This window comes from Anneissia japonica, unplaced genomic scaffold (genome assembly GCF_011630105.1).
Source record: "Anneissia japonica isolate Jap-2015-1 unplaced genomic scaffold, ASM1163010v1 scaffold287963_len587249_cov193, whole genome shotgun sequence".
Lineage (NCBI taxonomy): Eukaryota > Metazoa > Echinodermata > Crinoidea > Comatulida > Comatulidae > Anneissia > Anneissia japonica.
In genome coordinates this window covers 213,230-240,827 of record NW_022750702.1, presented here as the reverse complement: position 1 = coordinate 240,827, position 27,598 = coordinate 213,230, and the positions used below count along the sequence as shown (strand labels likewise).

General features: G+C 37.3%; 1 protein-coding gene and 1 long non-coding RNA gene across 2 annotated transcripts; one reads left to right on the top strand and one right to left on the bottom strand.

The window, feature by feature from the left end:
• Window positions 1-59: 59 nt before the first annotated feature.
• Window positions 60-18,650, bottom strand: LOC117121497. Its single transcript, XR_004447574.1, has 2 exons — window positions 18,184-18,650; window positions 60-810 (listed from the first exon to the last, which is right to left on the bottom strand). It is a non-coding gene; the product is annotated as an uncharacterized LOC117121497 (long non-coding RNA).
• A 145-nt stretch (window positions 18,651-18,795) lies between these two features.
• Window positions 18,796-27,226, top strand: LOC117121496 (renin receptor-like). The gene is made up of 8 exons (XM_033266702.1): window positions 18,796-18,952; window positions 19,736-19,866; window positions 20,689-20,820; window positions 21,237-21,338; window positions 21,874-22,068; window positions 22,775-22,924; window positions 23,318-23,434; window positions 25,293-27,226. The coding sequence occupies exons 1-8, from the start codon at window positions 18,892-18,894 to the stop codon at window positions 25,482-25,484; spliced, it is 1,080 nt and encodes a 359-aa protein (XP_033122593.1). The 5' UTR covers window positions 18,796-18,891; the 3' UTR covers window positions 25,485-27,226.
• The last annotated feature ends 372 nt before the right edge of the window (window positions 27,227-27,598 follow it).

Here is a 27,598-nt window from a genome sequence, read left to right as displayed (position 1 = left end):
ATATAATAATTATTATCACTATATTATAGTTCCTACAGTATTACTAATATTCATCATCATTTTATTTCGCGTGGCAAACCACCTTTAATAGCCATAAAATGCAAACAAGAATCACGAATGTTGAATAGTGTTGTTACTGTTCTTGCTATTATTAAAGTACATTATTATAAATCACAAATCATTGGCTTTTGCAAACACTAGTAGGCTTAAGCTCGGTAAAAACACAATATTCACTAATTACAACTTTTGTTTATAAAAGGCGAACTTAAGCAAAATGCTACTTTTGCGCGTCGTGCGCATACAATTTCGTTTCAAAATAGACCTTGAACATTTTGACTTCATTGGGTCACGGAGTACAGTAATACATGATTTTGTTTATAATGATAGACACAATGATGTCAGTAGCAGATTAGGCCTACTGTATCTTCATTGAATCCTCTCAAAACGATGTCTCCATCCGGGTTCACTGTTTAATGTGAAACAACTAAGACGTCCGTGAGTATAGTAAATATTATCATCAACATTCAGCTGCACACTAATCATCAATATTATTTGTTGCTTTTGTTTCATATTTTGTTTCATTTTGTTCCACATTTACAGGCAATTAAATATTGTTTTTCCTCAACTGGGCGTCGCCTTACGAAATCCACAAGGGGCATGCACCATCTACCGTACGCTATAAGGAACACCATCACAGAACCAACTCAGGGTGATATTTTTCATCGTATACTACCCAGGAATGGCACAAATTACTTGGCAACATCGTTGGTACAGTCTTCCTGGCTGACTTCGAATTTAGCATCTGCTGTGCTAAAGATTCATAATGTGATAGAGAAAATTTAATTAATAAAAAGATAAAATAAAAGATAAAAGTTTAACGCATCCCTATTCTTAAATTTTTTGATCGGTTCTGTAGGCCTTCCGATCCGAAAATTCGGATTCGGTGTGAATGCACCTTAAAGCTGCCGGCGGCCTTGTACTATCAGAAGCGACAATATCATAGCCTGGGTTCCATGGGGGCCTTAATTTGGGTTACTCAATGAATTCTGTGGATAATTTTTTTATTGCGCTCAATGCACGCCGTACACATCCTACTCGTACCAATTTACCTATGGTGACGATCGGTGCACCCTGCCCATACATAGACTCAAGCTAAACATATCGGAGGTTTGAACCTTCGATCTGAGAATTGGATTTGAACCCCAACCCGCAAACACTGAAATAACAGTTTCAACTGGAATCACCGATGTAGCATGGGATGTCACACGCTTCCAAACTACATTTTTGTAACTAATACTTTCGTTGATGTTGAATAAAGAATGCGATGCACGAAACTTGATTTTCAACAGAAATGTGAAAAATTAAAGGCGACTGCGCCCTATAAGCACTCACCGCTCATTGTCACTTTTTAACGAATTTTCACGAATAGATAGATTCACTGAGAATATTGACTCCCTAACATGGTAGATATAAAGCATTTACCGTATACCACCACACATAAAACCACATTATCACGCAGTAAAACACGCGATCGACATGCCACAAATCTCGTGATCGTTAATTTTTCATCAGATTAATTCTCTGCACGATTCGGCTGAACCACAGATAATAACAGTTTCTCAAGGAAGCTTCAACACAACCGTATAGGCCTATTCAGATGGTCTAATTTTCACTATTGCGACTTTATTAAAACCGATATCCTCTTTGGCGCGCAATGAAAAGGCTTGGTTCACGCTTAAGACGCGATTGTTGAAACGCAAGTAAAGCTTGGTTTCCATAACGTTTATATAAAAAGATTACCTTTTAACATTCTGCACGTAGATGCAAGTTAAGTAACCTTGTGCAGTGTTTAAATTATTTGACATTTTATACGGTAATTTAAGTCAATGTTTTATTTCCAATGTTTGAACGTGTTTTTATGTAGGCCTATGCTTCTCCTTGTTTGGAGGTTATTTTTGAATAAATTGAAATTGAAAAATAAAAATCGCTAGACGCTATCCCAGATTCTCTTGGCGACTCGATTGAGTCAGGGATGGACAGCTACACAGCGCTAGAATTGTGAAAACGGTGTAGCGACTCTGTAGCGATTGTATAAAAACCGAGCTTAACGCTACTCCAGGCTCGTAGTGTTTAAATTACGTTTGCATTAATGTGTCTAAATTTGCTGAACCAAGTTAAGTTGAGGTTCGATTCACATAAAGTGTACTTATAACTGTGGAAGTTAAACGCAAGCAACGCTAATGCGCACAGGCCTATTGGCAGTAGGCTATTGGCAGTAGCGTTTCTTGCGTTTGTAAATTTGAGACATTAAGGTTGAGGCTCGATTCACACGAAAGCAATACATTTAAAATCGTTCACGTAACGCAAGCATCGCTTGTGCTTGCGTTACGTCTAAACGCGTAAACAAAGTTAAGTTAATGCTCTGTTCACACAATAGCAATATTTGAAAATGCTGACTGAACGCAAGCATCGCTATTTAGGCAGTAGCGTTTTCTGCGTTTGCGTCAACACGATGAAGCATGATTTCATTATAATCGCTTGTGTTTTCAACGCAATGAACTACGTAGCAGTCCCGACGAAATCCGGAAGGCTCCCCGATCCGACCGACCAATTTGTTCGCGGGAGCGATTGTACCAACCTTCATTTGCTCCAGCGTGAGTCAAGCTTCTTATTAATTCTGTAACAAACAGTTAAATGAATGATTACAAAACTCTTTAGTGAACTTAAACGGGCGCCTCACATTATAGGCCTACATAATCACAGTCACACGTACATAACGCAATATGTAGGCCTAGTGCGGATGTTCGTTGAATTATTTATGTAGGCCTAGGTACAGTATGCATTAACATTCAATGGTGTGTCCTTTCAGAAGTCCTAATTTAGCCCAACAATAATTTACGATAGGACAACAGAATGAAATTTGGATTGAATATGACGATCAAACACTGATCAACTAATAATAATAAAGCGATAGGTCCTAATTAATCACTGATGGACAGTCATTACGGTATGTTGTTAATATACAATAGCCATATTTGGCTTGTAGGCTAATTCCTTCCAAAACATTATGACATTTGAAGTATAGGCCTACGGTGCAATACTGTATTACCAAAATGACATATGAACTGGACGCGTTGATAGACGTGCAGTGTACGTGTAAAATATAACACTCGCTTTCTACGGACCTAGCCTTGGAGGAACTGCAGAGGAAATGACTGAATAGCTATCATAGGCTTCAAATATAATCCCCTAATTCATATAATGCCTCAACTGATATTCATTTATCCTTAAAGCCCAAAATCAAGCTATATGTTTGAGCTTGGAAAGATGTCATTCTTCGTTTTGATGTCTGTGTTTGCACTCTGTAAGCTTTTAATGAGGTATGAAGTAAAATAACAGTGATATAATTATTAGGAAACACACAACACAAAGCACAATAAAGACCTAGTATTATATACTATACAATTCTATAACCGGAACGTAGTTATCATGGTGTATATTGAACGGATGATTTTTCATTTCTCTAAGCCGGGATGAGTGTACATCTCTCATTTTCATTTATATTTTAGTAAATATTCACTGGTGGAGGAACTCACGCATGTGTAGGACTGTACTGTTACCATGAGGGTCGATCACAACATAATTTATAGTATATCTCTGATATAATAAATGCTCGTTGGACAGTGCAATGGAAGTATAAAAATTACAATCTGAGGGAACAGTGAAATCACCCTGATAAAAATACAGGCACACCAAATCACAAACTAGTGACATTCCAACGGTCAAATCAAGCAACTAGATTAACTCTACAGACATAACCAATAAACGACAACCCATCGTAGGCCTATTGCTAATCAAACTACAAAAAAACATCCAACACCCAGTGCCAGTTTGTTGCCTGCCACCGCCGGGGCCCTGTGTGTTACATCATAGGCACGCGAACTGCGCAGCGAGCGCGTTGAGGATACGTCATGTATCATAGCTAATTCATTTGTGAAAACATCAATCTGATATAATGACAGCTTATTTTTTGAAAACTCAGTTTACAATTTAACATAAAACTGAATTGTGAGCTCATTAACATAATTATATCACAGCCTCTTTAAAATATTAATTCAGTATAATTGATAACAACTACGTCTCCCTTCTTTGTCATCATTTAATCAGTACAGATACAGACAAGGGGAATACGTCAGACCTACGCTGTTTTGAGTGTTAAAATTGGAGTTTACATTTCTCCTTCCGCCATGTGTTATTGTTTGTCCATGGTGATTTATGGAACATTATTAGTCATTTTGGGTAGTATGCGATGGCTAGACGCAAATTTATGTTGTTAGGTTTGTAGCGTTCGCGGCTTCCTTTATGTTCTGAATTGCCGTTTATTATATATATATATATATATATATATATAGCAATTTGAATAAATAAGAAGTGTTATTTCCACAACGGTGTATCTAAATGAAAGTACAAATTAACCAGTAACATACTGATCGATGAAACACAATTGTAATGAAAATAGACAGATATAAGGATAATAGCGAGTAATGATTTCACCTGGATGAAATGTCTGACAGAAATGGATCGAATGTTGTTACATCAATATAATACTATAGGCCTTCATCCAATATAGAGCAAATTTTGTCAACGACGCTTTATATTTCCCGCTCATACTAAACACATTTTAGATTTCTATAGGCCTACTATTAACCTCGATTTAGTAAACCCCACTACGAAATCTGACCACTCTCCCCATAGTATATGATTCATTTGCGGTTGTAACTACTAAAAAATAACATCGACATCATTTTGCTTTTAACACTGGGCCGTCTGGGGCATGTAATAGCGACTCTGGTCTCTTTATGTTGATGCATCAGCACTCATGACCAATAACTAAATAATTATTATAGGCCTATCTTATAATACTACTGTCAAAAAAAAAAAAAAAAAAAAAAAAAACTAGTCTTAGGTTTGCATGGGGCCCTTAACATTTCTCTCATCCATCGCATAAATTCACCTAATTAATTTATCGATTCGTAATATTATTTTCAAATATATTTTTAAATAGTACCGTATCGATAAATACCGAAAATGGCTCTCCGGACCTACATTTTGAATATAATCTTCTTTCCCCTACCCATCCCCATTTTGAAAATATTAAATAATTAGGATGCAAGGTATAGGTTCCTGCAACCCTACCCTCTGACTCTGCTACCGATATCTGCCCTGTGAACAGAGCCTCATAAGACTGGTTCACATCGAACGTAACGAAAAGTCTACTGTAGGCCTATATTAATAGGCCTATTATAAATTAAACAAATATATATAAAAGTATTTTATAAATATAGGCCTATTATAAATTTTGTCATTTGGCCTTGCCTACGTAACCCTTTATCAGTAATTACGTTCCATTAGAAAATGAATCATGCCATGGCCTCTCTGATTATGCATAATTATTCAATAATAATAAACAATAATAATCCCATAATATGTTAAGTATTCGTCTCTTGAATTCAAGAAGTATTGCGATGTTTGCTTCTTCCTCTCTTCTAAAATCTTTCTGAAAACATAGGCCTAGACAAAATGCCGCCAATCCGTGCCATGAACTGGCAGTCGAAAAGACACGAGAATTTGGGCCGAGATTTGTGATGACGTCAACAGCGTGCGTATATTCATCAGTGCAATAACTCAGGATTCAGATAATGTTAGATAATAAATCCCACAGAGACGTCGACGAGCAGTCGCCAACACCATTCGTCATTATCTTGTTATCATTTATAAAAGTGAAAAATACTGTTCGCTTTATGAAAAAATTGTTTTGGAACGGAATTATTATTGTGCTTTATTTAGAAAGACCCTTCATACTTTAGCCTACAGGCTATCAATCGATGTGTTTACAGTGGACGTGAGCTGTCGCGAACTGCCTGACGTCATAAGCTGAAATTTTAAATATTAAACACTCTGGGATTACAAAAATATGTACCGTAGCCGCACGCACTGGCCGTTATGCGGTTTGGCACAGCGGTTGCCGTTTAAATTTTCAACCTTGATGTCGGGGTTCAGTCTCTCGCTGTGCATTTCAAAACAAAATGTGCTGACTAGCTGCAAAAGTATGGAATTCCGCACCCCACCCCCCACCCCGGAGCTGAATATGTGCTCTAATGTGTTCTGATCCAAATACGAGAGATGTGAAGCGCTTAGAAGCCTTGTTGACATTAAGCGTTGTATTACGATACCTATATAGTCTCTTGGCAGTTTAAGCTACCGCGCTTCACTTCGTAATGATCTATAGATTTAGTCAAATAATAAGAGGTATTTCTGCCCTCGCATTGTTGTTAATCCCTGTTTCGATATGGTCACGATTCCATTCCGAGATTACAGTGCGTATACTCTGGTTCGATTTCGTATGGCTGATCTCAGGCTCTCGGGTGTACAAATGTCTGAATCTCACTCGTATACACTTTTTTTTTTATAAGAACATATTTTATAAGAACACTGAGGCTGAAATTGCTTAAAAATTAAGAACAAAATAAGAACAATTTGAGGCTGAGGTAAAATGTCAAATGAGATTTTTATTTTTAAAAACTAGAAAAACCAAAAAATTATATATGTACCTTATGTGCAGTAGGTGTGACTATGTAATACCCTCTATAATACGGTACAGTAGGTGCAGGCCTACCTACCTGTTATACGGTGGCCATTTTTTGCAGGGGCCATCTTTTTTCAGGGGCCCTTTTTCAGGGGTCATTTTCCGGGGCCAATTTACCTACATTCCAGTACAGTGTATACTGCTGTACAAAAATAATTTTCAATGTTTGAAAAGCGTGTAACATAAGAACAAAATAAGAACATTTTGAGCCTAAAATAGGCCAAAAAAATAAGAACACTGAGCCTGGGCAAAATTGTATTGGATCTAATAAGAAAAAAAGTGTAATCGATAAAATATCCGTTTCGCCAATGGACACCTTAATATAAATATTGTTACGTCATTACCGTGTGGTAGGCAAAATGATACTGGGTTAGGGCCCACTTTTATATTACGGTACCTAGGACGCGTATACATCATAAAAATAAATCTGCGTGATTTCATAATTCGGTCGCCGCACAACTGAACCATGGATTCCCGTAATGTAGAAATGAGTGAAGCTACGATAACAGCTTGTAGAAAGCAATTTGGAAGTGCGGGGGGGGGAAGGGGGGGGGGGGGGGGGAGTCAAATAAACAGGCGGTAGCCACGGATAATTGACGAATTTTGATGAATGTTAAATTTGCCAAATGACAGTAATTTCTCAATCAGAAGATAATTTATCAAATACGACACATTTTCTTGGGAAAAAGTGGGGATGGGCAATGCACTCATGCCTTCATCACCCCCATACACATCTAGATGTGCCCCCCCCCCCCCCCGGATCCTACGGGCCTGGAGAACTACTGGACTTAAGCCGGGCACTCAATGCGTAGTATAAAAATCGTTCGACCGTCGGTCATCGAATCCCACTCCGCTCCCTGTTAGGCGGCCTTTAGACGACGAGACGTCGTCGGTGGCAGTCTAAACTGATCGTCATTGAAAACGATACGAAGGACCTTGCGCTCTCCATTGAATCACGTCGGCCGATGACCGTCGGGGCGCAGTGAGTGCCTTTAGGGGGAGTAACGTGAATACGTGAAGTGAATTCTATGGGCCACAGGCCTAATCTGACCATTGACAAGATGTACTTCTGTCTACCTCGATAAACACGCGTTCACCAATTAATATAAATTCCCGTCACATTACCAACAATAGGGCCTAATGTCATTACAGAAATTGTTTTGACCAAACTCTGTAAAATGTCAGTACCCCTGACCAGTGTAATGTAAGTCCTCACATATTAGCTCATCCATCTTAAAAGACCCATTCTTACAACGTAAACATACTGAACAATTAATTGATGAGATTAAAGTTTGCTTTCACAGATAAAAGAAATACAGTAACATGTTGAATAAATATGCCTATCTCATTAAACTTGATTTTTCCGCTAGGCCCGGCTCCTTGGATGATGTAAGGTCCCACATAAGGACAGTATAAAATCATAAGCAAACACGTGTATTTGAGACAACCAGTGGCGTATCTAGGGGCTGCGCGGGGGATAAGTTCATAGAAACTGATGAGTTATGTAGAGATTCCGCCAAAATGTACGTATTCACATATACGTCTTAAATGTTGATGTTGTTGATGTTGATGAGGAAGAAAATAAGGTTTAAGTTAATGAGTTTATTGACGTTTGCACGATGAAATCATCAAATGGCGTAAATCAGCGAGCCGCGTATAACCGTTCCATACAGGGGCATAGCCATCGGAAGCACTTTGCAAGTGGTCCGGCCATTAGAGTGAGGGGTGGTTGGGGTGGGGGGGTGGGGGGGGGGGGGGGGGGGGGGGGGGGGGGGGGGTAGTATGAGCACTTGATAAATTTGGTAGTAAATGAAGAGTGAAGACCCGATATCTCTATTCACAGCTACAGGATTTTGAAGTTAGTTGAGGTCTGAGAGCATAATTATCATATCAAATCTAGCCCCACCATGGTTGGTAAACAACTTGTTTGGAGCCTATGAATGTCCGGAAATATATGCTGGCAACCTAGAGCCGCTTTCCCTTCCCCTCAAGAGGCAGCCACAATATATAAAGTTAGCATGGATGAGAGTCTATGTTGGAAATATGGCACCTCTGGATGCCATGAAATAGCAGCTGGTAAAGCTGTAGAAAATAATATTGTTAAAAATTTAATTTCTTATCATTGCCATAAGTAGATAAATTGAGTTGCTTATTCCTCCAGAAGATCAAGAAACATAATACATATATAATGCATAAACCAAAAATGACTATAACATACTGCAATTGTATTTACACGATGTGGAGGGTATTTAACTATGAAATATACACAATATGCAATAAATAAAACACAGGATACTAATTGCCACACAAATGGACCTGCAGCCTACATGTTATGAACATAGGCTACTACTCGTACAATTTTAATTAAATTTTCTTGCAAAATACAGCCTGGAACATTAAGAAGTTATTGATCACGCTCTAGAAGTTATATACTAGAATTGTAAAAAAATAATAAGTTAAGTGCTGTGTTTGCTTCTGGTAGGCCTTATACCGATTACACATTAATTTTAGTCAACCTTCGGTATATTCATGCAGACAGACCATGCACGTATACATCCATGGGGAGAACTACCCTGGTAATAAAAAAATAACAGAGTACTAACATTAGGGTGATCCAGTTAGTGAGTGGAGAGGGGCACAATGCCGCTGAATCATTTTTGAAATTAACTTGCCCATTTTTAAGTAACATACAAATTATCAACTTGAACATAAACATTAGTGTATTTAAAAAAAAGTTTACCCATCATTTTACAAAGAAAAATGATAGAAACACTTCCAGTCAATGGAAGTGTTTTATTATTTTTATTGTAATCCAGTATAAAAATCAGGGCACACATTTTTGAAATTCAATAATTTCTTTGCTCAAATTAAAAATATGTATTCTACTGCACAAATGAACAAGTTAATTTCAAAATTATTTTTATGATTTTTTTTTGTCATTTTCAAGAGACAATACATCTTTAAACCTTGTTTACCTTGATGCCCAGAAAAAAAATGTGAATTAATGATGATCATAATTATGATGAGGGGATGATGATAACAACGACGGTTACGATGAAGGTGATAATGACTACGATGACAATAATGATGACGATGATGATGTCGATGGCGATGACGTCGACGATGATGATGAACGGTAATGATGTTGATGTAGGTGTTGGCATGTTTGAGAGTGATGGAGAAACTTATGCAGACTAAAGTGAAGTGAGTTCAACCTGGAATCAAACCGAAAAAATCCCCCGGGTCCCCAGGGTGCAGCAGGGATAAAAGCCCCTGAAATCAGAAGTTTTGATTTGGTAGAGTCTAATTAGGTCGCTATGCTATTTTTAGTCTAATAATAGGCCTAGTAGGCCTAATACTTCCAGAAAGCAAGCGATCCTCCGATTGAACTCCAGGGACTAGAAAGCAATGGCGGCGCCAGCGGGGGGACAGGTGCTTAAGTCCCCACCGGACAGGCCAAGCCCCTCGCCGGACAGAGCTCGTCGGGCAGTCAAACCATAAAACATATAAAAATAGGCCCACACCAAGCCAACACATGTCTGTCACAGTCTGAGAGTGCCATTTCCGGCCATCCAGAGGTTCCAATTCTTAAAGAAAATCTCATTTGGAAGGGGAACCCCCCTCTCAGACCCTTCCCCCGGCTTCCAGCTCAAGTCCACCCTGTCGGACAATTTAGCCCCCCCAGAAAATATATCCTAGAGCCGCCACTGCCAGAAAGCCCTGAACAAAAAGTTGGTTGTTCTCGTAATGAAAGCGCTGTAGCGGCAGAGTAGCGATTTTATGGAAAGCAAGCTTTAGAAACAGAGTGACAGTCATATTTATTACCAGGTGTGAAACCGCCTCCAATCCTGGGGCGGGAGTACATCCAGCAACATTTACACAGGCACGGCATGGATTAATAAACCCCCAACTAACTGGAATAAGGCGCGTTGATAAATGCATATTTACCTCATGAGAACACAATGGCCAGTGTAAGATTTTGACCCCGACAAGTTCAGAATACGGTATACATAATACAAATAGGGCACACTTTTTCTTTTTAGCAGTAGGCCCGTTTTAACAGCATGTTAAAGTATATAATGGCCTATACACACAATGCCTTTCTAAACTAACCGTGTATGGAATTCTGCATTGGACTAAACACGAACAGAAATTGTTCGTGCGGAATAATCTCGATCACGTACTGTACGTGATATCGTTACTACCAAAACAGACCATTAACATTCATTAGAGCACAGCACTAATAATACTACAGTACTCGATATAATTGATAAATCGAAACTAGTGGAGATTTGCACGTTTGCGTTATAATAGCAGAAACACATGGTAATTTATACCATTTTGTAATTTATTCATGTACAACATGCTTTCTCTTGATTTTACGGTCTATCAGCATCGCAAATAATCGAAATTATCATTAGGCCTATATGGAAACTAACTCGTTGCTTAACCCAAACAACATGCTAATCCACTTCGATTCAATTTCTACGTGATGACACGTGCTGTCGCGTGATTATACGCACTGGTGCACGCGCGATCTTGTTTCAATATATCGGATCGTATCGACCGTTTTTGTGATTTCAAAATCGATGTGTGTATGTCTCATGCGTTAAGCCCGACACTCACATCGTCGTACGACCGTCGCACGACGAATCCATATTTGCTTCCGGCGAGCGATAGACGACGCAACGCCGTCTGTTGATTGTCGGTGGCAATCTGAACGGATCCTCATTAAAAAGACGATCCGTTGGGTCCGCGTTTTCGCGTGATTTCTTCGTCGAGTTGCCGTTGCACGCAGTAAGTAACCGGCTTTAAATATGTTTAAATCGGACGGAAAGAGAATATTTAAATTTCATAATACCCAAATAATTCATAGGGATAATTAAGAACGTAATGAAACTGAAGGCATGCATGTTTCAAGTTTCAAAACCAGATCGCTATGTTAACAGAGAACGAATACAAAAGATGAAACGACCTAATTTCATCACATTTCGCAAATAATGCCCATAATAATTACCGGTACTAAACGCTTTTCTTGCATAATACGCTTTGAAGGTTTTGTTTATCGAGCATTTACGGTTTTAAAAAAGGCCTTCAAACTCTAAACGCGACGTCATATGATTAGATTTAATGCTCAATAGTTTTGCGAAGAGCAATCGCTATGTTGTGAAGGATAGGCACACTCTTCAGAAACTAGATACACCTCCCCACCCTTATCATACGTGCAGGGGGGGGGGGAGGACGCATATGGTGATATAATAATAATAATAATAATAATAATAATAATAATAATAATAATAATAATAATAATAAAGACCCAAGAATAACAACAGCATGCTGATGTGATATTGAATATATCGTGTGAACTTCTAATGCGTATGATTCAATCACTGTAGATCCATCAACTTTTTCGCCCTGCATGAATGCTCAATACTGTCACACACAGATTTTGAAATTCGATGTGTAATTTGCGTTTCAGAAATAAAACCTTAAAAATTGTTCACATCTACTGACAAAATAAGCAACATGTAGGAGCCTATCGTGTGATTGATTTCGGTGAGCGATCTGTGTAGGTTTTCTAGACCTAAATGTTTTTCCTATCGTGCAATTCAGAAAGGCAGACAAGTGTACTCATTTTCCTGTAAACGTACTGTAGTAGCACCACTTGTTTAAGTGGTGTTTTCAGTGCATCCATCCTCCATGATCCTACTATGTCTTGAAAAAAGAAACATCTTGAATTTGTAATGTTGAAAATGTGATGGTGGCTATAGTGGTGGTGCTTTTGCTGATTTTTTAAACCTATGTCAAATTGTGCTATACATTGACTCAATGTATAGCACGCTTTAAGATACAACACACTTTCCGACTTTACGAACATGAGTTGCGCCACGACCGCGAGGAAGAGTGCGTGCAAGACAAAGCCGGATAGACTGCGACGTACGACAGTCTTGCAACTGTTTGCCGTCACCTTCATCTCTGCTCTTTGTGAGTAAATTGACGATCTCGATCTCTAGTGTGCGCTTTGTCGCATTGCGTTTTAAAATTGCGTCGGCGAAGTGTGCGTCTGGCTAAATGTTTTTTACGTTGTGTTGCATTCTCTAAGTTTACATTTAAATCGTGGCTATCCGTTGTGTTTTCCGTCAAGATGCGTCTACATTATCTATTGTGAACAGAGATGACGAACGGATATCAAGTGAACACTGAGTAATGCTAATGTTTACAACTGGCCACAGAGAACTAACAATGGAATGTTAGGGCCTCCGATTAGAAACTACTCTAGTCATTTTGCGACAGCTGACTCCCTCTAGGGATAATGTTCACAGGTGACTTATGTATTTCAATGTCTTCATTTATCCATTATAACTAGCCATAAGTAGGTTTCAAGCCATGATGTGTGCCAGTTTTCGTTGCCAGTTTGCACTGCACTCTGCCCTAGTTTTTGATCCACCATCTTGCAGTAAAGTCGCTCTTTCATGAGCTGGTATAAGCCTATTCACACGTTTACAGTAGGCGTATTATTCCAACTGTGTAAACAGAACGACTGCCGGTATAATTAAATATTACAGCATTTACAGCCATGAGCGCAGTGCAAAATTACGGAGCTGGAAGCTGTCGCTTGAGAAATTTGACGCAAAGCTAGGCCTACTTAACTATACCGACTTTTATTTTGCGCAATTTTCGTTTCTAGGCCGACCACATTATCCATGTTTGACGACGTGGCATGGGCAAAAGAAAGTAATAGCCCTAATCACACTACCCTACATCCAGCCAAACTCATTTTCGGAAATTAACTTGATATAACATTGAACGGAGCGCCATGAATCGCTTATTAAAATTATTCGGCTAATTAGCAATGTAGCGCGAGATCTATGGCGCCTGTAAATGTATTTTGACGGCGTGTCTCGAACTTATATTGCATACGATACGTTGTTTTATTTATCGCGTTAAATTCAAATAACTGTACAATTGAAGTAGCGAATATAGATTAGTGACCGGTAATTGAAGATACTGTTACACAGAATATTGCCTTTCGTAATTGTGTGTTCTTTATTTTATTCCAAACAAAATTAAACCTGATATAGGCTATACCCCAATCAATGCATTTTAACGCTGTAATTATCGGATATTACTTTACTTCGTTCATTGTTAAAAAGAGAGCCTACATTACTTAAATTGGAAAACACTTAATGAAAGGGAGGAGGAAGAGAGCCTGACTCAGGATAGAGACATTAGATAAAAACAACTAAAGTAGGCCTCCGTTGACCATGAACCATCCAAAGGCCTCCTATGTATTGTGAACCTAAATATAAATTAAGTTAAAGTTGTTCTAATTTTTTTACAATGAATTTGTTAAATACATACAACCCCTTTTAATAGTGAATTTCCTTTTTATTTTTGTAAAGATATGTGCAATTTAATAATTCTGAATTGAATGTTGTTTAAAATGTTGTTTTCAATTATTTTTCTACAATTAGGCCTACTATTCTAAATGTATGTGTCTATTGTATTATCCAGATGATGTATTTTCATTTGTAAATAAAAATAAAATTTGAATTGAATTGAAAAAAGGAAATTGGTTCAGTCGGTTAATCTGGTGGTAGACTGTGTGCGCGCTGAACCGTGGAGATCATTAGGTTCCCGGTTCAATTCCTATCGCTCCCTCTTCTTATGTTTCAGCTGGAGGGAGCCGTTGGTCCCATGTGCATTTACGGCCCATGTGCACGTTGAAGAACGCAGTACACTTTTCAGAAAAGGGTAGGGGATTATCTCCTGGTGTACTGCCCAATCACCACCAAAAGGACCCTGGAAGTAAGTCTTCTTCTAGACTTTCGTGGGCAATCCGTGGTGTTTACACCGAATAAACCCAATCCAGTTCTGGAAGACTAATTTTATCGATTGTATAATCTCCTATAACCGGTAGGCATAACAAGCGGAAGCATTTTGCGAGCAACGAAAGCACACCACGTACGAGGTCCATGGGGTTATGAAATCAAATCAGTATTCAAAAGCCGTCAAAGTTCAGTGGTCTTTATGTAGTGAGTGGATTAACGGACTAAGTCATAGGTATTTCGCTCCCCTTTCCCCTTTCCTTCCCCGTCAATTATGAGAATTAAGCCCTCAGCTGGCCGAGGCCGATTCTGTTCTGATTTGGGGCAACCCCTGAAATTATTATTTTTCTCTCTTAGGATGCCGAAAATGGGATCAACAAATCTCTCATAAAATTCTCTTTCTTTTTTTTTCCTGGAGTACGGTAATACATAATATCCATCAAAGCTTTAAATAGGCCTATTGGCGGACTGTAACGTGTTTATTAATGCGCATGTTTCTATTTTCTTAAAATGTTCAAGGAAGCTGTTTGGGGTGGGGAGGGTACTGAGCTGCAGCGGGAAAGCCCAACCCACCCCGCCTCCTACGCACACTGACATGCGGGAACTGATTCGCAGATTTATTTCATTAAATTCACAACTTATTATAGGCCTACGTATCATTGCCGCAAGACGGTAAAGAGTTTATCACTTTATCGTATCATGATATATGATAATAAATAAAGTCAAACCCCCTCCTCCGCCCTCCAGAAACTTCATAAAGAGACTTAATACATTACCTCTACATCTTGTAAGTAAGAGTGTACTTGATGTGAAAGAATTTTTAAAAAAAATAAATAGATATAAGAATTACATTTTTGAATATCGGTCACCGATCGTTTGTCAAATATGACTCGTGTGTTGGCGGAGTGACTATTGTTATCATTGATTGAAATTGAGTTCATTGGCGATTATTAGAACATTTTCTTCTTCCTCCTTCTACCGTTGATGCAACCTTCATATTGATCTCGAAACAAATTTATACAATACATGTAATGCGAACATAATTCATTACGAAGTTAATTGAAGTAATCTACATGGCTCGTACTTAAGAGGATGTTATACTGTAGTAATGGTAAAAGCTAGGATCGGAACATTTACTAAGTAAACAATCAATCGAGATGAACTCGAGACGTCATCAACGTTCTGCACATGCTCGTAGACCTGTTATTAAGCTTGATTTACACTACTGCAGCAATTCAAACGCGTTGACGAAGCGCGCGCGTATGCCAATGCAACTACAGTAATTGCTTTATTATAATGTGGACCAACAAAATACATGCATGGAGAAGACGCATAGAGTGATAACAGTTGCTTTATAAAGCAGAATTCTGATCACGCGCTACTAATGCTCGTATTGCTTTCTCGGCACGAGCATATTTTTACGGTACAGTAAATCAAGGTGGTAATCACTCAAAATACAAAATGAATGCTGGCAACCAGTAGAGGGCGCTATTCATTTTTATGAGATTATCAGCAGAAAATAATTCTTAAATCTTGAATCTTGAACTTACTCATATAGTAATGGATTACTATTTTTTAAGCATTATTTAAACGGGGAGCTTATGAAAACAGAGTGGAAATTGAGGGGACGCTTATGGAAATAGATGAAAATCGAAGGGTTCTTATGGGAAATTATTAAATTCAAGAGGCACTTTTTGAATGAAAAAAGATTATATAAGGACATTATGAATGGTGGTTAGGCGGAAAAGATAATCGTCCAGAGAACATGGCTCCAAGGGTGGCGCCAGGATTTTCCCGACGGGGGCGGGGGGCCCGAGGTCCCTGACGAGGTGTCAGATTTCCCCGACGAAAGCAAAGTGAGCGTGGTCGAGATTCGATTAAAAGCCTTAAAAAGTGCTCCTGGGGGGAAGCCCCCGAAAATTTCGACAATTTGTGGGTTTCAAAGGCTTATTTAATCGATTTTAGAGTCTACTAATAATATGCAAAAAAAAACTTGTAATATTTTTTTCTCCCCGACGAATTGTGCTTTTTCTCCCCGACGAGGAGGCCAGCTCTCCCCGACGGGGGCCCGCCCCTCCACCCACCGCTGGCGCCACCCCTGCATGGCTCATGACATGAATGCGTGAATATTTACATAACAGAAAAATAGCAGATGCAATTAGTGGTGGTGGGTAGTGGTTAGCTTGTTGGTCATCGGCCGATTGAGATTAGCAGGATGGCAGGACCATTGTATTTTTTCTTGAAAACTCAGATGAGAATGTTCTAAGGGTCGGAAAAAGAAAAAGAGGAGAAGGACTAGGCATAGACAAATATGTAAAGAGTAATAAACTATCTGTCCATGGATCAGAGCTCTCATCTCTCCAAGAGAAATATCCTCATTTTGATATTGACCTAAGAAGAATGTGTTCCACTCTGCAGCTCAAATCATGCCAACAACCACAGTCCCAGAATTGATTGGATTATTGATGTGATAAAAGAAAATCTTAAGGGGCGCTTAAGGAAATTTTCACGTTAGGAGGGCGGTTATTCGAAAGGGGCGCTTATTCAAACGGGGCGCTTATTCGCGCGAATACAGTAAAAGAACTTTTTTTATATTCAACACAAAGACGTCAGTTTGTCACGGTTTTGTTCATTTTATAGAATTTACCAAAAAAAAAAAAAAAAAAAGAGAGAAATTTCACAATATCACAATTGAACCCTTCTTAAATTTTTATAAATTTACAAATAAATCGTCAAATTTGACTCAATTTAACAAATTTAACGGGTGGTTAAAAGCTTTCCTTCCATTCCACTGGAGAATCGTGTGTTGATAGGCAGATTTTTGTTTTGAAGATAAAACACACCACACTCTTGTCATATCTAGGATTCTTGAAATGAGAGTGCTGATTGAAAGGCGCGAAGGTAAAGTTTGGGAGGAAGGGGTCGATGATCAGTTTGATGGGCGTTAACTCGCAAAATAAGGTGATTTTAAGGATTTTTAACTACTTGACTGTGATTTTTAGGGGCGGCTGGGGGGGGGAAGTAATTTTTGGAGGGGTACGCCTCCCCCTCCCCCTCATCTCTACGCACACCCCTAGATACGCCACTGGTTCCTTTCATGGATCGTACGTATCGGCAAGTGCTGAATTGTTGGATGTAAAGTATACTATAGACTGTAAGTCTGTATATTTCTGTATAGCCTATAAGTGACAAAATAATTTTCAAAAATCGAAAAAAAAAAATCATATTCATAAACTAGACTGTCTTATGTAGGCACTACACCTGGCACTACCTTGTATCCCTATCTGGTCTCCGCCAACACTAAAAACATTATTTTTTATGACTCATATATTAAATATTAATAATAATACTATTAGCCTATACTTTACTATACTAATTAGGTATAGGCCTAGGCCTACACAACAACCAATTTAGGCCCATTATAATTTGGTATTGCCTGCTTGACCCCAGTAATAATTCGGACTAAATGGTGTTGTTAAGAAGTGTAGGCACTAGTCTAGGTCTACTTCTTGTTATAAAGTACTGTTACCCTCATACATTTCCCAATAATTAGGGCCGGGACAAGCAACAGAACAATGCCGGGATTGATTAAACGTCACGGTCGTCGACGGGGTACTGGTTCGTGAAAGATCACCGACGTAAATCAAGCTAGGCCTAGCCTGGCCTAAGTAAGTGACATGAGAAAGTAAATAAATAAAGTAAGATTACCGTATGAATAGTTCGTAGACAGCTAACCCAGACAGGATCATCTATGCATCCACAGTATGCTACGGTAGGCCTACACTCTAAAAATGTTTTTAATCAGTAGAACAGTCTAGCAATTAAATATTTTTTGTTACGTGAACTTTCCCACGATGACTTTTGATTAGGCGCGCCTATACGCATTTAGGGTACTACTCTACACGTACTACATGTCACGGTCATAGCCGTGGATAGTTGGTAGACACGTGTGATGAACGCTTTCAGAAAATTCGAAAATTTGTGTTCATTGTATCAGGAAGTTTTTTTGGCAATTTAAGTTTTTAGTAACGTCTGGACATTTAAAATTGATTTTAATAACTTTGGTCCTTTAGTTTTATGACCCTGCCTTAGTACCATACACAAACGGTAGGTAGGAAGGGGTATTCTGCATCATCGACCCCCACCGCCACTGAACTAAGAATGGGAGTGAGAAGTTTGGTGCTATACAGTGACGTTTATTGTATGATTGATGTGACTATACGATATCAAATACAGTAATCAAAAGGACGAGAATAGTTTCGGTATCATAATCTTTTTATCTTTTTCCGGGACCTACGCTCACACCACGCGACTGGGAAAAGTGGACGAATACAGTATCAAGAAATTGAGAACTGCGAGCGTGAGATCACATGACCACCATCATCACATGATCATCAGAAAATTCGATCAACCAAGATGGCTGTGCTGAAAAGCAGATTTGTAGTATGTGCTTTTTTAGCAGTGTATATCGGTTGTGGTAAGTATTCGGGGTATTTAAAATGTATGCATAATCGCTGTCTATTTAAATACATATGCTTAGCGTTCGAATGTCTTTTTAAATACAATATATATCATACACGTAGGCTAGGCCAGTCAGCTTGCTGCGGATGGTCGGCACCGGAGTGAGTTCTCCTAGCTAGTCTAGGCCTACTACTGTAGGCCTATATAGCTGCTCACTCGAAGGCCTAGCTAGTCTATCCCATTGAATTGCTAGTAAATTGAGCTGTCCCGCGAAGGATACACTATATTATATTAGCCTTGCTTTTGTTTGTTTTTGCAAAAAAAAAATATTTTGTCAAGTCTATTTATTGAATAATACTTTATTATTAAAAAATGTAAAAAAAGCTATTTTTTCGTCATCACATTGTCATTATTATTAATCGTCTTTTGTAAATTTGATATTGTAATGATGTAATGATTTTCTTGGTTGTCTAATCAATAAAGAAACTAATTAGTGTATATTTAATAAAATTGATTACAATATTAATAATATATTATTAATTAATATATATTTATGTTTATTTCTAATAATTCATGAATGTGTAAATTGTTAAATACAAACTCATATTTTATTACTTAAATGGCTTGATAGCATTAATTTTGTATTTCTTGAATGTTTGAATGCAAGTATCACAGAATCATTAAAATTTGGTAAAACCACACCCTCATTTGGTTACATGTTTGAACTACTATGGATAAATAATATAATCAAAATATTTTACTATTTTAATTAAACTGCATTAATTATTTTTAAACATAGGATTGTGTGAGAATACCTTCTATGTGCTAAATGCACCTACCTTTGTGAAGTTTGACTCAACTGCTGGACCTATTCAGGCAAATCAAGTCCAAGACATCCTCGCCCTCTCATTAGGGCTATCTCCATCAAAGGTACGTAAATAATGCTGTATACATCATATGCAATGCTTCACTGTAATTTTGGATCTGTGTAATGTGTTGGTGAGGTGGGGATGACATCTTGACTTTAAAAAACTTCAAATTTCATAACTGAAATAAGATCTGAAATACTAATCCACTTTGTGCCACCTCCTGTCAAATTTATCCTGACATATATTGACAGACAGAAGTTGAGAAAGAGGCTAGCACCACTGACAGGCAAAGCCTACCTGGGAGCTGAAGTAAAAAAAGTAACATATATTGCGGTATAATTTTAGATTGTAGAAAGTCTGTTTAATCAATAATAAACCAAGCACGATTTGATGTAAACTTATCAACATGACTTTCGTCAGGCAATGTGAGTTAGCATCCGTTAATTGGGCATTGTGTGAAAAACACACAAAGTACTGTAAGTTACATAAGTTGTGCTTGGTTTATTATTGCTTAAACAGTTCTACAATCATTTTTTTTAAAACTGTATACACTATAACAGTATGTATGATATTTTACAAGATATATTCTTCCTATGTGCCAATTTCATATTGAAAGCTTCCAGGAGCTTGTTTTTTGTTTGTTTGTTGTTTTTTTTTTCAGCAAAGTGTTGTACCTGTTGGTGCAGTGCTGTATTTACAATTATTTTATTTTCTGGCGAGACTGTTAAAAAAAATTAACAGATTGATTCAATTATATTAATTGAATTGCTCAAAAATGGATCAGATGTCTTTATGTTTGTGCAGCACTGTATTTACAATTATTATATTGTCTGGTCAGATGTTTTTATTAACAATTGATTTCTTTGTTTATTTACTACCACAGGATATAGAGTGGGGTGGTTTATTGACTGGAAATATATTCAAACGTCCAAAAAGCAGTGTTATATTTAATATTGAGAGCCAAGAAGGCAGTAGAGTCAAACTCAAAAATATAGCATCATTCCCAATTGCAAATGTAAGTTTACCTCAAAATGTAAAAAGATACCATTGTCTTATGTTCTCTTATGAGCCCCCTAAATTAGTGTTGGAATTCAACAATGTCAGCATAAGCAGCATTGAGGTGCTCAATCGTCTAGTGGGGTAGATAGTTATTATGTGTTATTGTATTCTTTATTTTTCTTTATTACATTACATAACATTTATATATGCACTGATATTTAAATATTTAGTGTCAAAACGGTGGGGGGAGGTGTTCCATTGGATTCCTGCCTGAAGATGACCAATACATGACAAAATGAGATATCATCTACAGTATACTGTAGGTTAACATAAGAGACCTTATGACACACACTATAAACAATACCAAGACTTCATATACTGTACTGTATTATTAGCAAATATTTTTATATAATTATTGTTATTCATTTGCAGGATCGTGTTGGTTTCGTAGAAACAAATTATTTAATGACTTCCATCTCGGTAGCATATCCGACACAGTCACCAATTTTACTTGATACTACTATTGATGGCAAGGTAGATATGTAGAAAATATATTTTTTCAGATCGATGTTTTATATACGTTCAGATAAACAAAAATATTATAGGTAGGATGTATGTCCTACTCCTTGGATATTGGTCCCAAAAAGTAATTACGTAAATGTAAACAAACGCGTTTGTGGGACGAACATGTATTACATGCCCTGTTCTGATTGGTCAGTTTTTAAGATTGATTGACACTCCGTAAATGTCCATTCTTTACAAATGTCATGTTGCTTGCCTTTTAATTTTGTGCAAGTAGTATACAGTAGTTATACTCCTTACACTGCTAACAGGTTATTGCACAAATTGGTGTATAGTCCAAGAACAGCTACTGTATGATCATGATTATGATCATTTATATTTGTTCTGGTCGAACTCAATCAAACATTGTATAATGTAAGATTTTAAAAAAAGAAATTTAAAACCATCTGAGATTTTCCAGTATATTTTATGTCCTCTTTCCAAATAATGTATCATTTTATGATAAAAGTTCTTATAATTTTCAAATCAAATTTTATGTTTTTTGCAGCTTTTTAGTTTAGGATCTGAATATCCCAACATATTTGGCAGCTTGCCAGATAGCTTGGATGCAGTTCTACCTGCACTTCTTCACGGTCAAAGTTCAATCCTTTATAAACACGATGCCCCAAGTCTGAACATTTCAAAACCTGCACATTTGCAATTCTTCAGTGAATTGCAGATGCTTGAAGAGGTGCTAGTATCAGTAAGTAGATACCATAATAATGTTTATGTACGTCATGACACATAAAACCGAAAGTTATTATTTCGGTCTTATGTAGTGTATAATTCCAAGGCTTCTATGCATTTCACATTATTAACATTGGATCAAAGCACCTATGAAACACATACTCCTGTTTCCCTGTAGATGCATTTCATAAACGTTACAACTAGTAGTTAGCACATCGATATTCAAAATATACTAGTTAATTATTCACTCTTGAATCCCGGGTGAAGAGTGGTGACGTGGATACAAGTGCCAAGGATACAAAACAATAGGCAATATCAAGTTATGCATTTTTTGATTGGAAGAACTCAGGTTGGCCACTGTGCTACGCACTTCTATTCATCAGCCGGTGATCAGCCAAGGGTCAGCAGTGTGTGCCCTTCTGGGTGGAGATAATTTAATGAAATGGAATATAGTTAGATTGATATAGCACTTTATACCAAATTCTCAAAGTGCTAGAGGCTTGGACTAGCTCGTACAGTAACTTTCTTCTGTCCTAAGGGTCACTTTGTGTCTGAGCTACCCTGTAAAACGGTGCAAGCTACTCCTGTTTGGATTGGACACAAGTAATGTCACCAACCTTACAACCTTTCTTTTACAAATCCCAAGCCTTATACATGTGACTAATGGCATATGTCAGCAAATTTAATTAGAACCTATTTTTTCATTTTATTTTTTTTTTTAGCTATTCAAGAACAAAGTATTAGTGGATGATAGTGTACCTGACTCGATGACCTTTGCTCTCTTTGGGTTGAGAGCAATACAGGAGCAAGATGGACTTAACTCAATTGAGGCTAAAGAAGCTAGTACAATACTAGAATCATTTCTAATTGAGGTTTGTCAGGTTTGATGTGTAATTGAAGATGATGGTGTTGAAAATGAGTTGAAGTTGATGGTGTAAATAATGTTGATACAATAAGGTTAATGATGATGATAATGAATTTAATGATGACAGTGGTGATGAGGACAATGATGATAATGACAATTAAATTGATGACAGTGAACTTGATAATGATAATGACATTGAAGTTGTTGTTATAGAAAGTGGTGATGCTAATGGTGATGATTATGAAAGAGGAAAAGTACATCAACATATCTATTACTGGACTTGAAAACAATGTTATTTCACAAGAAACATTTCTTTATAGGCCAGAACACTACCATTATGGTTAACATTGGTTTTTTTTTATCTATCACAATTTACATAAATCCAACTTTTAAATTGTAGATTGGCAACGGGTTTATGGAATTGTATGACAATAGTGTCATTGTCACTGCAGTGACGACACAAAGAATTCCACATTTCCAGCATCGTTCCGGAAGATCTATACTGCAGAATACGCAGGTAAAAATGGCCACATTATTTATTTTTTTTATTACCTGGTTGTAGGCCGAAGGCCAAGGACTGCCAAGCAGTGAACTTAATCACTATTCAAAGCTCAGCATATCAAGACGAACATGAACACTAGGTGCTCTGCATAAACTAAGTCTCAATATGAGGCTTAGGGAGTGGAGTTGTTTTGGTCGTGAGAAAAATATCCTGTTACCGTGACAGGAATTTAACCCAGGACCCTGGGATTGGGACCACCGCCAAGCTAACCAAGCTTTTCAACTCCACTATTGACTTAACATCTTTATTATAAGGTTCATTCTGATATGGACACATTATGCTTAGTTATTAACTTATTTTTATTAGTTCCTTTGTGACCTTAGGTCACATGGAACTAATGTAATGGTTCACATGTGCCATTGGACCACATTTGCCAGGACCTGGTGTAGGCCTAGACAATCTGATATACTATACCGTTACGTAAAGTAGGTTTCTTGGCCTACCGTCAAGCAATAAAAATCAACATTTGTGGAATTATTTTCCAAGAAATGATGGTTAAAAATTCTGGACACATAAATATGCAGCATTTAATGGACGGAAGAACCTAGGGGTTGGCGGGGGCAGCATGTGATGGACGGACGAACCTAAGGGTTGGCGGGGGGACGGGAGTTCATCAAATGATGTTTGGGAAAATAATGGTCAGAAAATACAGCATCTGATGGACAGTCCCGGGTGGGGGAGAACGTTAATATTATGGACACATAAATTTACAGCATGTGATGGACTGACCGTCTATACACATATACAGCATGTGATGGAGGCATGTATCTGATGGACAGTCCCGGGTGGGGGAGAACCTTAAAAATTATGGACACATAAATTTACAGCAGCTTCATCAAATGATGTTTGGGAAAACAATGGTTAGAAAATACAGCATCTGATGGACAGTCCCGGGTGGGGGAGAACCTTAAAATTATGGACACATAAATTTACAGCATGTGATGGACTGACCGTCTATACACATATATAGTACAGCATGTGATGGAGGCATGTGATAGACGGACGAACGTATGCCTTTCTTCAATTAATTCCAGTAAAATAATTATTACAACTTCAAGAAAACTCGTGTTTTTATTGCATAAATTAATTTCACAAGCTTTTATTCTGAAATATAGCGGTATCAATATTCTTTCTATAACGGTACAAGCCACCGGGAACCAGACGTCGAACATAAAGTTTAGTCTAGCTAGGAGCATGGGCCCAAGCTAGACAGACGGCGCCTAATTCGCTGCGGTTCGCGATCTGAACTTTTTGGGAGTAGGTTAATGACTGGTGTATAGGCCGCACCCCAAACTTCGAGGGGAAAATCACGTATACAATTTGTGGCTTATTCACCGGAAAATACGGTTTATGGAGCAAAAACTTGTGTTTCATCATGATTTTAAGGGGGCGGGAGAATTTGTATGAGGCTGAGGCATAACGACATCCCTGCACTTCTCAGAACCACTTACCCCCCCCCCCCCTTTTCATAATTTTCTCGACTGAAAATAAAAATACTGTATTACCTTTCACAATCATTATTCAAAAAGATACAATAAGTTATTGCAATTCACAAATGTACATTGATTTTTTACGTACAAAGGAACGTACGCACCCGCAGGGTTCTGGTTTATATTTATTTATATTATTTTTGTGTATACAAAACTGTACTGTACTTTGAAATATATATTTAGTTGTATCAGATATCTGTTGAATTGATCTAAAATAAAAGGTGAATTGAATTTAATTAAATTATTCATTATAAGTCTTCTTTTCTACCATTATCAAAAATTGCCAAACAGCAATGTGATGTGTTAGTATCTGTCATCCACAGGACCCACTCACCCCTGATGATTTGAATGTCGCAGAAAGAGATGAAGATTTCCCAGCTTTTTTCAACATCATCCTTTGGATGTCAATCATTCTGATACTCTTTATTTATGCCGTGGCCTACGGGATGTGGTACATGGACCCCGGCGATACCATCATCTACCGAATGACAAGTCAAAGGATAAAAATGGATTAAAGTAATTCTTCACAGAATTGGAAGCTCTGTGTAATTTCATCACAATCCTGATGCATTTAATTTTTTGCATCAGACCTGGGGAATGGGGGGGGGGGGGGTAAGGGGATCGACAGAGGGAATGCATTATTCATAGACTTGATGCATTTCATCTTTCACATCACAGAATTTTGGGCATTTCATACAGTATATCATTACAGAGAAAAATTTACATAGATCCATGGCCATTGGGGCTATAGCACCCAGAAGAAAAAAGAAAAAACTAAATGAGGAAGAGAGGAGAGAGGAAAACAATTTTATTGAATGCGCAGTATTATACCTCTATAAAAGTTTGCGTACTTATTAATTGTATTTTACAATCAACTATACCACTCTATATGGCCCTGATTTTTCTCAGGATCTCTCAGGACTAAAATACATCTTCGCATACGTCCCGTAGTGATGATGATTATGAAAATTTCTGATATTTAATTTTTTAAGAGGTGCATTGCCTGAACATTCACAAACCTAATATTTATTTGATATTGTCAATATTTTATTTACAGTATATCTTTTTTTAAATATTAAATAATTATGTTGTTTTTTTTCTCTCTCAAAACTATATTTTTCATTATTAATATTACTCATCTTTTTTATCATAATAATATGTATTCATTTTTTAAATAATAGAGATTGGTTATCTGGTTTAGCATTTATCTGGTGCTATCCAAATGACATTTAAAATTCTGAACTTACTCCCACCAACAAAATTTAAACAAAGTTAATCAGAGACAGTTGTGAAATAGGTAAATATACAATTTCATAAAAATTATTAAAACATCATTTAAATTTTTGTATTTAGATTTTGTTTTTAAATTCCATCACATTCCAAAAGTGATTTTATGAAAGTTTTGTGACCATAATCTTCGGTTTGGTGGTATTTTAATTTACCGTAACTCATGTAAAATTATTGCATGTATATTCTGTTCATAAAAAACACTAGATACTGTATGTTAAATGTGATGTTGGTGGGTATCCATGGTGATTGATAACTGTCAGTCTGAAGAATTGTTTGATGACAAAAATGTACTGTATATTAAAAATAGTTCACTGCTCATATTTTAGTAGGAATATTATCTCTTGCTTACCTTAGCAGCGGTCTCAGCAACTGATTTGGTCGCTGTCTTCAGGCTAATGAACCCTTGGTTGAATTGGGTCATTCACGCTTAGGTCACCAAAGCAGTTGCTGAAACCGTTGCTAAGGTAACCAACTAATTGAATACGGATGATTTTTCTACTACACATATGGAACCAGATGAAATTCTTTAATGTTTATATTTTGTTTCAGTTATTGATATTATTATTGAAATTGATGTTTTTATTAAAAATATTAGTAAGATGTTTTGTCAATTATAATTGGTGTACAGTAATTACTGTAAACATTATTACTTTTGTTATGCCATAGAGAAAATTTTCTCTATGGTTATGCAAAACGGTAAAAAGGGAATATTGCATACTGGTTCGTTTGGTTGAGCTTAAAATGGCTCAAAATTTATTATTAATTGCAATAAATATATTAACTGATTATTTGATTATATCATTAGGAACAGTTGTAAGATAAATAAAAAAAGATTATAAATATACCAGTAACCATGTAAACTATTAAAACCTATTAGTAGTATTTGATAAATGAAGTAAATGTTATTGTATATTTGAAGGTGTATAGTGGTCAATATAGTGGTGAATAAACTGTAACAGAAAAGTTATCATTTTACTCCCTTTAATTTCATTCAATTTCGTAACATAGTGAATGGTTGTTTCTAAAGCCGGACACACACTTCGTCGTACCACCTATGGTCGTACAACGAAAATAACTCCGCTTCCTGTGAGCGCTGGACGACGCAACGGTAGCAGGTCAAAAGGGCAATAAACCAAAACGGCAATGACCAAAACGACAATAACCAAAACGGCAATGAACTAAAAGGGCAACAGACCAAGACGGCAATATGGCTAAGGAGCGAAATCAATAATTTGACTAGCAAGCGGCGTGGTCTGCGGTTTATAATTTTTGAATCGTTCTAAAATTGTCCCGATAGGCAAATCGAATATTGCAATCGGCTCTTTTTGCCAGTTTCAAT

What these genes read in the sequence shown, in the direction of transcription:
- LOC117121496 (XM_033266702.1), top strand. Translation starts at nt 18,892, where the DNA reads ATGGCTGTGCTGAAAAGCAGATTTGTAGTATGTGCTTTTTTAGCAGTG. An exon ending in AGCAGTGTATATCGGTTGTG is followed by an intron (nt 18,953 to 19,735) that starts GTAAGTATTCGG and finishes TTTTAAACATAG; the next exon opens with GATTGTGTGAGAATACCTTC. An exon ending in TAGGGCTATCTCCATCAAAG is followed by an intron (nt 19,867 to 20,688) that starts GTACGTAAATAA and finishes TTACTACCACAG; the next exon opens with GATATAGAGTGGGGTGGTTT.